Source organism: Passer montanus, unplaced genomic scaffold, assembly GCF_014805655.1.
Source record: "Passer montanus isolate IOZ18808 unplaced genomic scaffold, ASM1480565v1 scaffold52, whole genome shotgun sequence".
NCBI classification, from domain to species: Eukaryota; Metazoa; Chordata; class Aves; order Passeriformes; family Passeridae; genus Passer; species Passer montanus.
The window spans coordinates 5,284,451-5,298,588 of NW_024370152.1; the positions used below are offsets into that span (position 1 = coordinate 5,284,451).

At 39.7% G+C, this 14,138-nt stretch overlaps 1 protein-coding gene across 21 annotated transcripts in view; it reads left to right on the top strand.

Annotated features, from left to right (window-relative positions):
- The window catches only part of SEMA4D (semaphorin 4D), a 100,263-nt gene that overhangs the window by 71,007 nt on the left and 15,118 nt on the right, over window positions 1-14,138 (top strand). For 13 of the 21 annotated variants that reach the window (XM_039724228.1, XM_039724223.1, XM_039724229.1 and 10 more), the window contains 10 exons: window positions 89-182; window positions 1,121-1,234; window positions 2,141-2,292; window positions 4,030-4,205; window positions 4,333-4,489; window positions 5,255-5,477; window positions 5,898-6,013; window positions 8,989-9,161; window positions 9,382-9,425; window positions 10,541-12,992. In XM_039724228.1, coding sequence (XP_039580162.1) covers window positions 89-182; window positions 1,121-1,234; window positions 2,141-2,292; window positions 4,030-4,205; window positions 4,333-4,489; window positions 5,255-5,477; window positions 5,898-6,013; window positions 8,989-9,161; window positions 9,382-9,425; window positions 10,541-11,457 — 2,166 coding nt within the window. In that variant the 3' untranslated portion in view covers window positions 11,458-12,992. Of the gene's footprint in view, window positions 1-88; window positions 183-1,120; window positions 1,235-2,140; window positions 2,293-4,029; window positions 4,206-4,332; window positions 4,490-5,254; window positions 5,478-5,897; window positions 6,014-8,988; window positions 9,162-9,381; window positions 9,426-10,540; window positions 12,993-13,351; window positions 13,559-14,138 lie in introns of those variants that run through there. The other 8 variants (XM_039724234.1, XM_039724237.1, XR_005629286.1 and 5 more) reach the window with 7 other exon arrangements.

Below are 14,138 nucleotides of genomic sequence, written 5' to 3' on the forward strand. Positions count from 1 at the left end.
AGCCCATTATTTAGTTTTTAGCTAACTTTGCACAAGTTGAGTGGCTGAAAGAAAAAGGTTCTAGTAGTTGTTTTGTGGTTTTCAACAGAATTTAATTTCATTTGAACTTGGAGGTAAAAATGAAGATGGTAAGGGCAGATGTCCATTTGATCCTGCTCAAAGCTACACATCTGTTATGGTTGGTAAGTTCAGACTTTGCATTCCTCATTCTTATGTCTAAAAATGCTCTATCTTTTCCACTGTCACTCTCCAGTTGGTCATTATCAAAATTGTGGCTTGCATCCATATTTTCTGTCTGTATTATGTGTCTGTACAGATGATAAAATACTTACGAAGGCAACCTAAGAATGTTTCTTCAAAGGAGAACGTCAGACTAGGTTGTTTCGGAAGCAAGTTCTAAAATACCAATTTTCAAACTGTACTTCTAGATGTTAAACATATTTAATCCGTATAGTCTAAATGTACTTAGACTGCCCTTGTAGTATCAATTACTGTAATTTCAGTCAATATAACAAGCAGTATAGTTGGCTGTCCTGAAGATGTGCTACAGAATAGGGAAGTGAGATGTTTAATGCAAGTGTTCTTCCTGCGTGGAAACACACCACCAAATCTTAATCTGGGGAAGCCAGAATTTGTGGCTTTTACCTCTCTGTATCAAGATCATAAAAGAGAAGCTCTACATCACATGAAAGAGGAAATGAGAATAAAAAAATATGCTCCCTGTATTATGCCTAAATTTGTACACATCAAGTTTGAATAAGGGTGGCATAGAAAGAGAGGAAAGCATTTCCAGAATTCTGGTGCGTTTAAGTAAATTTGCATGTTTTAAGATAAACTGTAGGTTTTCATGTTAAATGTTAAAATGCCATGAAAACAACGACTACTTTTGTCAGGTCATGTGTTAGAGCAATAATAATAATAAACCCAAGTGTGGAAGTGTTAGCTTGAGAGTGATTGTCAGAAATGTAAACATAAAAGATGTATCTGGGGCATTTTGGAGGAAATCCGTGTTTACCGTTTCTTGTGGGAAGTTAAAACCTAAGATAGACTCACAAAATATTTGTGTACCCTTTTTGGTATCCAGTCCATAAGTTCTAATATATTTGGTTTTGTGTTGAAGATGAGGAGCTTTATTCTGGGACTTCCTACAATTTCTTGGGAAGTGAACCTATTATTTCACGTCACTCTCATCAGAGCCCTCTGAGAACAGAGTATGCAATACCTTGGCTTAATGGTAAGTGAGCATAAGAAGTGGTCCAGACAAGTTTTTCAATATCACACATATGGACTTTGAGTGTCTTATCTGGGTAAGGAGCAATTGTCTGATGTCTCAAAGAGACAGATTTGGTTATACTGGATACGATGTGAGTGTGTGCCCTCCTGCATCCAAGAGATTCTATTTTGAAATGTCACGATTTTTATCAGTACTGATGATGAAAACAGCTTCAAAATACACATGTTTCAACTTGGCATTAATGGTTATTTCTTATCTGCTTGCTTATCCTTGCAATAATGCAGCTTAATTATGGTATGGTAAGGAATTGAATGTTTTTGGTCTTGAATTGGTTCTTAAATTGAGATGATCGTGGTTTTGGACACTTTCAAGTTCCTGAACTTGAAAATTAACTGCATTTTGTGAATTTTCAGAAGTTTGAGGCTTTGTTCCAAAAAGGACCAAAAAAATGAGCATTATCCAAAAAGTACAGGATTCTGAATTTTGTAATATATATTGTAATGGCAACTGTCATTTAAGTGCTTCAGCTAATAGCTGAAATAGAGGAGAGGCAGTCAAGAGAGGGTTACCTCTCCAGGCCCATTAGAATATAAAACCACATTTGACTGTGGACTGAAGAATGCTGAATGAGCTGTCAGATCATAGAGATCTCTCAGTATCTTAGTGCTTCACATAGGTTTTGTGGTGTTCTGGGGTTTTTTCTCTTTCTGGGGTTTTTTTTCGTGGTTTGGGTTTTTATAGAAATCCTGTTCATGTGATGTACATTAAATGTGTAAGTAGGTCACCAAGTGGAGAGGAAGTAAATGCAGTGTGGAGTTTGGGTGAAAGACAACTTCTGAGGGTCTTTGAGGGAATCAAGTTAGTAGTCACATATATAATAGAAAATTCTTCTGTTTGTATCTGTAGAGCCCAGCTTTGTTTTTGCTGATGTGATAAGAGCAGATCCAAACAGCACAGATGGAGAAGACGACAAGATATACTTCTTTTTCACTGAGGTGTCTGTGGAGTATGAATTTGTTGGAAAACTGATGATTCCAAGAATAGCTAGAGTATGCAAGGTGGGAGATAGTTCAGTTTACTTTTACTATATCTCATAGAATCTTGTGTGAGCATGTTAAAAAGCATTCATTATTCTGGACTTACTGCCAGGTAAATGGAAGTGTTTGAGTTTAGTAAACCTTAATGAATAAGCTGTTCAGTCATTTTGTCAGAACTGAGAAGGCCTAACAGTTGCTTTGTAAATAAATAGTTGATTTGATTTTGCACAGTTGTGAAATTTCAGTACATCTGGGGGTACTCGTCTTCTCTTGGAGAAAACAAAGCAACCATGACAAAACCCAGCAACAGAAAAGTGTTGCTTCAGTTTTCACTGTTAAATTTTTTAAACAAGTACAGCTCCCTGCGAAGAAGTGATTTTGGTTGGAGCTGAGCAGATAGGATGTGTGTCAGGTAACTGTGAAGCAGCTGTATGTAAACACAGCTGTAGCCCTGTCCACTGCAAAATAGTTCTTGACTCTGGTGTAGCAGATGGGACTTCTGTGAAGCTGCTACAGCTGCCAGAACCTGAAGGGAAATGGTCACCAGCAGCCTGATTCTGTCACACTTGTTGTGCATAAACCTCAGTGTGTTAAGCTGATTCAAGTACATGCTCAGGAGTGCTGGTTAAAAGTCTTGCTGATGAATGTTTTTTCAGTAGAAAATGTTTATTTAACAAAAACTTTGTCAGTGGAATGTATCAATTTCCTTTTTTTCCAACAGGAAATTTATCTGGCCTGTTTCATTTTTATGAGGTTGAAAGTTTTATTTTGACTTCACTGTTTTGTATTTAAACAGGGAAGTCAAAACATCAATAACAAGTTAATGCCCTTGAGATTTCCATTAAAGAAGGAGCTGGAGGCAGGTTTAGATGGGGCACTATTATGGCACTCTGCCCACTGACAGCTTGTGCACACTTTAAAAGGGGAGTATTGTGGAATATGAGAGCTTCATTTATTATATATTTCAGACTGTTGTTTGAAGTAGAAATCAGTGACAGATTGCAAATCTGTAAGCATTTATACTTAATTATTTTAATAAATTTTGCAGATTTCCTTTAATACATTGCATACACAATTGGATAATGAATGGAAATACTAATCTGTTTCAATATGCCCTTTTGTAAGGGAAATACCAGATCTACAGCTCAAATATTTTGAAATACATTTGAAATATCAAATATTTTTAAATACATTTCTAGTCAATATATCTCAACATAAGCCTTGCTACCTGCAAATCCTTAATAAAAAATAACTTCTAGAAGGATTAAACCATGTCTGGATTTCTTCTAATGAAATTATCAGTGTCAGGCAAGTCTTAAGGCATATTGCAGTGTTAGTATTTAAATGAGTTTTGATGTCACCAAACAAATGCAGTGTTATGTATTTCTCTTAAAGGACACTATAATACTTCTATGCTTGTTTTACTTTTTTCCTAATGATACATTGCCCATCTCAGTTATTCTGAGTGATGCTGAAGTATGGTTCTTCCTTAACTCCCGTTTTTCATCTTGTGTGTATGTGTGATAGAAATAATTTTGCATTATTTTTGTTGAACCAGTTTTCCTGTGGTGCTCATTCATACTGTTTTGTCAATGTGTTAACATTTATTGATGTTGCTATAGATGAAATATTATAAAATACCAGGGCTTAGTAATTGCATGCTCTATAGCAGTGGTTCTCAAGTGCAAAAATGCTGCTAGTTCTCCTCACAAACACCTTTTTATTTTTCTTTTTATGATATTTATTTAATATCATAAGAGGGACCAAGGAGGATTAAGGACCTTGCAAAAAAAATGGACTTCGTTTCTCAAGGCCAGACTGATTTGTACCATCCCTGATAAGAATTTAATTTTCAATGTTATCAATGATGTTTTTATTCTCAAATCTCCAACTTTGAAGGAACCAGTGATATACGGAGTCTTCACCCCACAACTGTAAGTGTGATATAGCCTTTTCCTGGATAAGTACCTTTAATCTCAATTGGTTACTACAAGAAAATTATAATTATTCCTATGTTTTGTTGGGTTTTGGTTTTGTCATAATTTCTTCCTGCATTAATAGGAATAATGTGGGGTTGTCAGCAGTGTGTGCATACAATCTGTCTACTGTAGAAGAGGTTTTCTCAAAAGGAAAATACATGCAGAGTGCTACAGTGGAACAGGCTCATACAAAGTGGGTACGATACAATGGGGAAATTCCGAATCCTCGACCTGGTGCGGTAAGTTTCTTTGCTCTTGGATCTCATTCCTTTTTCAATGCTCAGGAGGAAACAGACTAGGAAATACCAGTAACCTACTAATGTTTGCCCTCACCTGGTAGCTTCTTATAAAAACTTCGTAGAAAAATACTCAGGCGATATGTTCAGAACTTTTTATCTGGGAGTCAAAGTCTTTGGGTTTAGGGGTTTTTAAATTTGGAATTATTTGCTGGTTTTGTATTTCATTATTTTGTTAATAAATTTCTCATTGTGAAATAGAACTCAGTTTACACTAGCAATATCATACACTTTTTGCTCAGACTCTACTGAGACAATGCAACTGTTGCATTGTCTCAGTAGAATCAACGTGTTTATCCAATGTAGTGCACTGCTCTGCAAAATAAAATTTTCCTAGTGCTGGGTCTCTTTCAGATTTTTTTTACTTCCTTATGTTCCTTACAGTCATACTGTTGCTAGTGCTGGAAGAGGTGATGGTTAAAAGTACTGAAGGTGTATGAGAGCACAGAATGAATATTGTCTTAGAATGTAGTTTTGACCCAAACAAAAATGTAGTCCAAAACTCAGGGATTAGCACATCAAAGTGGTATGAGGTCTGATGACCTTCCTTGGTACAGTGAATATAGTGTACAGGTGTGGTTACTGGCCAAAATAACGTGGAGAAGAAAATGCATGCAACTGCTGTTAATTGTCCTTATTTTGTACAAGTAAATGATGCAATTTGGTTCTCTTTTTTCTTTTTCACTCTCTCCCTGTCCCCCCTTCTAGTGTATAAACAATGAAGCCAGAGCATCAAACTACATGAGTTCTCTGAATTTACCAGACAAAACATTGCAGTTTGTTAAAGATCATCCTCTGATGGATGACTCAGTGACCCCAATGGGAGACAGACCTCGCCTAGTAAAGCGAGATGTGAAGTATACACAGATTGTTGTTGACAGAGTCAGAGCACTCAATGGCACCATCTATGATGTTATGTTCATTGGTACAGGTGAGTTCTGCAGGGCATCTGGTTTTGGTGATGCACTGATTCTCAAGTTTTCTTAGAGAAACTCTTTGCGATTTCCATATTTACAGGGCTTTTACAGCAGCTGGTGTAAGAAAAAAAGTAAGGTGTCATAGTAACTGGACAATCTTAGGTGCTTTGAAAAAGGATTGCAGTAAAAGAGTTGCAAAGCTTCAGTGAATTCAGCAAAACTATACAATTTATCCCCAACTGGTCATTGTGTACCCCAAAATATTATTTCCTGCTCAGAAGTCCTGAGGGCAAGTTTAATAGTTGCCTTTGACACAGAGTTGTTCTGCTGAACAGGAAGCAGATTATTGAGACAACTTACAGCAGTTGTGTAGGCCTTTTTCTTGCTTTTTTATTTCAAGGATCTTACTTAAACATATTGCTCTTTTGTTTCAGATCGAGGAGCCCTGCACAAAGCTATCAGCTATGAAAATGGAATGCATATTATTGAAGAAACACAGCTTTTTCCAAATTTTGAGCCAGTCCAAACTCTCTTGATTTCATCCAAAACAGTGAGTGGAATAAGCATCACAGCATATATCTCCTTTTGTTCTTACACACAACTTTTTTTGCACCACTTTGTGACCTTGGGATAAAGAGACCATCACTGTGCATAGAGCCAGCTAAAGGCTGCATTTGTGACTCACCATGCTGCAGCATTCACATATTGCTGGCTTCATTTCAGTATATTTGGTAGGTGGTAAGCTTCTGGAGGTATTTAGACATGGGGAATGGCTGGAGGAGCACAGGTATACAGGTCTTCACGTGGTTTCCATGTGCAGAAGCAGGAAACAAAAGGTGTTTTAAGAAACGAATTTCAGTTTTGCAGGGATGTAAAAAACCTGACCCCTTGTGGCCACTGCAGATTTGTGAAGAAAAATCCCAGTGATAGAGGTTAGCAGAGGAGTGGTGTGTGGCTCTGAGAAAATAGACCTAAGAGAGAAAAGTCCTCAAGCACTGGGACTCACAATTGTCTGCTGTCCCAAATCTCGCATGCTGATTGTGTCATGAGAGCTGTCACGTTGCTGCAGCTGTGGGTGAGGACCTCTGCTGACGTCCTGTCTGCCCAGTGGAGTGCCAGCTGCAGCTCCAGCTGATGGCACAAGAGCTGCTGCACGCTCCAGACCTGGCAGCTGTCCCGCACTGTCTATCAGTTGTTTGCTCTAATCCTAGAGTGCTTTTGGGACAGTAGGAAGATGGTCACTGTGTAGTTTGGTAATGAGTTATGTTTCTGCCCCTACTTGCTCAGACCTTCACATCCATGAATATATCTGTCTGTGCCTAGACAGCATCAGTGTAGCATCAGCATCAGTGAGGTTTTCTGTGTTTCATGAAGATTGAGTGTCTCTTTTGAAGTATCTAGTGGTAATACCAGTATTCAGTAGCTACCTAGTGATCCATACATATGTGCTCTGCAGCTTAGGGACTTAGGAATACTTTGAAACAGCTTTTATTTTTGTGTGATATTTAATAAAATTTTGCATGTCAGCATGACCAGCTCAGTGGACCAGAGCTTTATGTCATATTATTTACAAGCTCATTCTGCCTGCTTATTTATCCTTTAATGCTTATAATAGAAAGAAAGGACAGAGTATGTTTTTGCTAGGCAAACAGAAAGCAGGATTAAAAATGTCTGTGCTTAGTTTTCCATAAACATATTTGTATTACTTTTGTATGATACATCACACTGACAACTCACCTATATATGATATGTATGATGTGTGTGTATATATATATGTACACACATACATACACACTATTAATATTTGCTTAATCTGCAAAAAAAGTTCAAATTACTTGCTTTGACAGGAAGTTTTGGAATTTGCCCTGTCATAGAAGATAATGATTGATAGCTCTTCTAATATATATGCTAATACTCATTCTTTTAATTGTGGGATCATTCCTACACTGGTTTAATTATGATTTGCCTAATTCAGAGGAGTGCTAAGAAAGAGGTGGGCATTAAGCCTCATGCAAATACACATCATGTAGCAATTTCAGCACACACTGGGATGGCTTCTGTAGAAATAATGGCATTGAATTTATTCACTCTGTATCCAGGGGCGACATACTCACTGACGTACTCAACTGCCCGGTACATTCCCATAAAACCAGAGGTCCTTTTCAGTTATGGGGAGTGGGAGTTTGGGTCAGCTGCCAGAGTCATGGTAACAGTACCACCCAAGTAGGGATTCCTGCTGCTTCCCAGCCTGAAAACACAAGTTTCTGCCTCCACAGTCAGTGGCTACTGAAGTCCATCACAGAGCTGGTATTGTGTTACATGTCATGGCATCCCACAGTAGTGGACTAACCACAGAAGGATAATAATTACCCTGATGGTGGGCTTTAGACCTCTCTGGAGTCAGAGTCCTTTCTGAAAGCATTTTTCACTAGTCTCTAGGTTCTTCCCATAGTGTGTGGAGGGTGGTGAGCAGTCAGATGAGCCTACAGTAGATCACCTTAACTCCTGCTTAACTGGAAAGTGTGTCTGGAATTTTTTTTAAACGGTTTGCTCAGCTCGCTGCATGTTCCCTGGAATCTTGGATCTATGAGCTGGGAAACATGCCAAGACACCACAACGCATGTGCAGTGTTGCACTGTTGCAGTGTAATCCAGCAGAGCAGTAGAGAGAGTGAGCAGTGCTTGGTGGGCTGTGGAAATCTTTGAGCAGAATGGGAAGCTTTTCCTAGGAAGTTGTAAAGTCTCCAACACTGCAGACTTCCTTGTATGAGCACTGCATCACATCCCTTTCTTGAGGCTTGCCTGATAGTATGCAAAGTCACAGTGTACCTTTAGCTATCATTTTCCCTGAGCAATAAGGTGGATGGCTGAGATGCGGCAGCTGCGTGCCTTCTATAATAGGGATGAGCGTGGTCTCTTCCTGCTGTGCTCGGAGTCAGACTGCTTTGGGATCCCCAGCAGCAATGGTTCAGCAGCTGTTGTGATTATTTCCCTTTTCTTCTCGGTGTCTTGCCAGTGCTGTTTCCTTTGAATGTTACCAGTGTTCTTTCTTAAGAACTCTCCTAAGGATGACGCTGATGTGGCTGCAGAGACTGGCTGGCTAAAGAGCTGAAGGCAGTAGGGCTGCTTTGGGTAACAGGAGCAGCCCAACTACCTGCTCAGTCTTGCGTGTGCCAGCTGAAGCCTTGTCACCAGCGCAGCCTTGCCTTGCCTCAGAGAAAGATTATTGCATTCATATTTCTGGGAAAACAGATAAAGTCATAGTTAGTCATGGTTACTTTCCACATACCTGTTCCAGTTTTTTGTTGTCTTTTTGCACTTTTCAGCATTGGTACAATAGTTCCAAGACAACTTTCTAGAAACAAAAGCTAAGCAAGTGCTTACTCTCCCAAGGCACCGCTTTTACAAAAAAGGCTGTATGTGTGCAGCTTTTTAATAACACTTAAATTGTTCCATGAATTGCATTGTTTAGGTTTGAGAAAGTGATTGAGTGTGATGGTTTTCTGTTGTGCTTTGTTTTCCGTAGGGCAGAAGATACCTCTTTGCTGGTTCAAATTCTGGTGTGGTGCAGTCTCCAGTGGCATTTTGTGACAAGTATACCACTTGTGTTGACTGTGTTTTAGCAAGGGATCCTTACTGTGCTTGGAAACCCCTTGAAGCTTCCTGCATTGATATTTTTAAAGAAGGTGAAATGGAAAGGTAATAGTACCTTTGATGAACTTACAGTTTCAGTCAGTATTTAATCAGTCTTGTCCCATACTGATAATTGGAATTTTAGAAATTGAATGTTTTCAAATACAGACTTTCTCCTATCTATTTTATGTCTGCTAGTGCTGTTTAGATGACTTAATAGTACAAGGGGATGGGCAGACTTCAGGAAACAAGATTCTAAGTTGTAATGATGGACTTCTTTTTACAGGAACTGGATTCAAAACATAGGTGGAGATGCATCTTCGTGTTCTGGTGAGTCAGTCTTCGAAGAGCTCCTTCATATGTCTGGGTGGAGTGGTGAGAGAGTTCTGTTTATTTAGTTCAGCTTTGGTTTTGTGATTATCTGGACATTCATTTACTTTGTAATAGGTACGGGATTCTGCTTTGAATATTTGAGCATCTGTATAACCTGCATGTTGTCTTAAAAACTGTCTGTGTTTGTATGCATTTCAGTGTGCAGTGCACAACCCCCTGAAATGAATGGGGGCACCTCAACAGTGACTTGTGAATGAAAGCAATACCAGAAGTACTTCTAATGCAGAGGCCTCTGTCTCTTTGATGCAGCATTTGACATTCTACTGTGAGCTTTGACAAGTGCTTGGTTATTGCTGCTAGATCAGATTAAATTATTCTGAAAAAAAAGCTGGTTTTATGGTGAAAAGGGAGGGGTAACATAGAACATGATAGAGAGTAGCTGAAGTACCTTCCATAGTGCTTTGAAGCAGGTAACCATAGGTCCGTTCTTTGTCCTGTGTGCTGCTGCCACCAGATCAAGGAGATCATAAAGTGGAGTAGAGTTACAGGAGATTTTAGCTGCAAGTAAAAAAAGCTCTTAAGAGTTCGACCTACTCACTTTTTAATTATAATCCAAGCAAAGCACCATGAGAGCTTTGCTTGTTATTTTTTTTATTAACTTGTGGGATGCCATAAGTTGCAGGTGTTCCATAAGTGCAAATATCCTTTTTTTCAGAAGAGAGTTCCTAGTTCAGTTTCCTCTTGGATACTTTGTAGTTGCTGCTTTACTTAAAATGCACTAGTTGGATATAAAGTGAGACCAAGTACAGTATCTTCCCCAAACAGTGACTTCTCAGGTGCACACTCAGTTGTGGATCAGTGAGGTCTCACCTCTGTCTGGAAGTGAGGCTGTCTTTAGAGTTGAGGTGTCCTGTCTCTTAGTTTGTCTTGATGTTCCACGTGCAGCTTGGTATTCTGCTGAGATTCTTGCATGCTGTCCACCTGGTCTTGTGAGGTGAATGCCATAATCTTCATGCTTCCAGTAAGACTGTAACACAGTCTGGTGAAGCTGTACAGATTAGAGCAAACTGGAATCATTGCTGATACTTTGCACATTTATTTTGATGTTCCAGATAAAGTAAGAGAGAATCCCCTACAGCATACATTCAAGCATGGGAGCACAGCAGAACTCAAGTGTTCTCAAAAGTCCAATCTGGCACAGGTAGTTTGGAAGTTCAAAGATGACGTGCTGAGAGTGGAGAGTCCCAAGTACCGTCTGCTGGAGAAGGCATTGCTCATCTTCAATTTATCAGAAGGAGACAGTGGTGTTTACCAATGCTTGTCAGAAGAAAAAGTGAAAAATAAAAAATTTTCTCAAGTGCTAGCTAAGCATGTTTTGGAACTGAAAAAAATGCAGCATACCACAGTGGGCCCCACTGCAACAGCTGCACCAACAGAAGGTAATAGTGATGTGCCAAAAGTGTCAGCTGTATCAACCGAGGTGTCCACTGCTCACATCTCGACCACTCACATGGTACCAGTAACCACAGCAAGGATATTAACAAAGCCCATTGGCCCTGTCCTAACAAGTGTAGCCTCCAACACAGAGCTCTTCAATTCAATTCCTGATGCAGTCCCGGAAAAGACAATGTTCCTCAAGTCAAATGATAACTTCCTGTTGATGTTCCTCTTCCTCTTCTTTTTCATTCTCTTTTTGTGCCTGCTCTCCTACAACTGTTACAAAGGCTACTTGCCCGGGCAGTGCTTGAAATTTCGCTCTGTGATGCTGCTTGGTAAGAAGAAAACGAAGTCAGATTTTTCTGATTGCGAGCAAAGTGTGAAAGAGACGCTGGTGGAGCAGGGCAGTGTCAGCCACCAGAGCGGGGAGCAGCCCAAGCCTGCGCACGACACCGGCTACGAGACGGAGCCCGACTGCGGGAACAGCCAGCTGCAGGCTGGGGATTCCCAGGCCTCCCGTGAGGCCAAGGACAAGCCCTTCGACGTCAAGTGCGAGCTCAAGTACGCCGACTCGGACGTGGAGGGGGACTGAAGGAGCCCATGGTCCCTCTCAGTGGCAGAAGTGAGCTGTGCTCCTGCGGCTGGCTATTTGAGCACGGAGAGCCTGGGTGTGACAGCTAAGCCATAGCAGGGGTTACATGCTTAAGCTGTACAGCAAGCCAATTTTTGTTCAGATCTCAGCAGATTAGAGAAGTGGTGTGCTTGTCTGGAGACCATAGCATCTTGTGTTGTACTGTCTTTTTTTCTGTTTTTTTCAAATGGCCAGTTTCAGATCACCACTTGTTTATTCCCAGTTTTCCCCCCCACTGAGCACTTTGCTCTAGTGAAGCTACTTGCTTGTTCTTTGGCCATATTCTTCAATAGAGCAAAAGTAACTTTATAATTCAGTTGGCTTTAAAAGGTACTTCAGTCTTCACATATTTTTAGTTGCCATTAAAAAAAGATCTAGTTTCATTTTAATTCCAAATTGGAAATTGAGTTTAGTTTATCAGATTGGTAAATTATAGACTTTTGTCCAGATTGGGACATTTTTTTTCTTTGCTTCTAGTGACTGTTTTTAGTTTTATGCTTTGTGTTTTGGCACACTAGGTCTCTTTAGTTGGTTAAAGTTAATTTTTTTAACTGCTCTACAAGTATCTTAGATTTTAAGGTATAATGGGGATAGCATTGCCTTGATTTGTGTAAGACTCAGGGATAATCTTGTTTAAAGGCTCTTTTCTTTGCTGCTTTCTAGAAATGTAGGTACAACAATATCAGTACAAAACATGGAGTAAGTGGGGAATGGGGAAGGAGGAAACAAATGCTTCTTTTTTTCCTTCATTTTTTTTTTTCCTCCCCCCCACCAGCCAGCCAGCTGGGCATAGTCACATTTTATTTTCTATACAAAACTGGATTTATTTTTTTTTTCCTTTAGTTTGTAGAACAGTACAGGCAAGCAACTGTCATTTAGCAGTGACAAGGAAAGAGGTTTCTTGCATTGTGGAAGCAAAAGAGGAATCAAGAAGAATTAACTCCAACAATTCAGCTAGTGACTTGCTGGAATGGACTGTTGGGACACAGCCTGATGAGAAAACGTTGCTGATTTTTTTCTTCTTTTCAGGTTCAGAAATAACTCAGCTTCTTTTTGTGACAAATACTTGCAGCGTCACCCTTTCTGGATGATACCTTCACTCTCCTATGCAACTGGAGACTGAAACTGGAGCTGCTTAAACAATCAGTCCTTTGAACTGTTTATGTGAATCATGCCTGCTACCGTGAAAGTGTGCATTTGTTCTCAGCCTGGTTCACAGCAGCACTGTTTGTCTGTAAAAGCATTTTATGTGTGCAGTACAGTCCTGAAGAATTGTTCCTCTCACTGCTTCGTTCTGTAAATATTGCTAGAAGTAGAATACATTTTAACAGTAAATAGCAGTATGCCTGGGCTGCTTTTCTGTGTTGAACCTTCATGCAAACATAATTTAGACCATTTTAGTGTAAACAGTTTATATTTTATAAGATTCAGTTTGGTTTTATTTTTCTATTTTTAATTATGTACATATAACAGAATAAATATTAAAATAAATTGTATTAATCTTGGCTTTTCTGAAATGTGACACAATGACACAGTGCTTTCCATTTGGCAAGCACTAATGTTCCTTGTGATTTCCTTGGGGGGAATGTAAAAAGTTTGTAATTAATTTGAAGCAGTCTCTCGGCTTCAGCTGAATGGGTTATAACCCAGGGTGGGGAGGTGGGAAGGATGGGAGAAAAATAACGTGGGAGGAGGAGAAAAATGCTCTTCTCTAGGGGCCTAGGGATACTTCGTCTTACTATCTTTCTAAATCCATTTGTCTTTTTGCATTATTTCTTCATTATGTGATGTATTTCTTGCAACTTCTTTCCTTAGTACCCTTTTACTTTCTTTTCTGTCCTCTTCTGTCACACAGCCTCATCTCCTATACCTTTCCCTCCTACTGGTACCTCCTTTTTGTCCTGTGTGGGAAGTGATTCACCTCCTTCACCCACCCGTACCCAGCCTGATGTTTGGTCTAGCAAAGACCCCGTAAAGGTCATGTTGTTGCCACCTTTCCTAAGTGACCAGGCACAGCATGTTAGTGTCCGGGGACCCTTCCACCTCTTCTGCCAAGCCACAGGTAAGTTGGAGGACCCCTGTGTAAGCCAGCACTTCCTGCATTAAAGGTTTAGCTATGTCACCATGTACTGTATAAATCTTACTTTTGTGATGTTTGGGGTGGGGGGGAAACAAGAACGAAGAGAGACAGCGTCAGGATGCCAGCGTGCATCAGGATGCCAACCTGCTCTCACCAAGAGTAAATCACGGCGAGTACCGTACTGTGTAATGGAGGCTGTGATGCAGCAGTCTGCTTCAGTATGTTGATCATCTGTTAGTTTTGTTAGGCTCACTTGCATGCTGAAGGAATTCAGTGACTCAGGATTGCATATGGATGTTCAGCAGGCAGATACTTTTGTCAGTGTGTATGCAGTTTAAAAAACACACTTCTGTTGAATTTGAACTTAGCATGTTTTGTGGACCAGGTCAGTTATTCCTTTTTCCATCTTATTTCAAGTGGTGAAGTACATACAGTAATAACTTCCATTTTATAGCAGATACATTATCTGAGGTATACAGAAGGACAGAGCTATTTTTTTTTCACAGCAATTCAGCTTTCTTTTCCATTTTTTGTTTGGATTGTTCAAATTACAGCTTGTAAT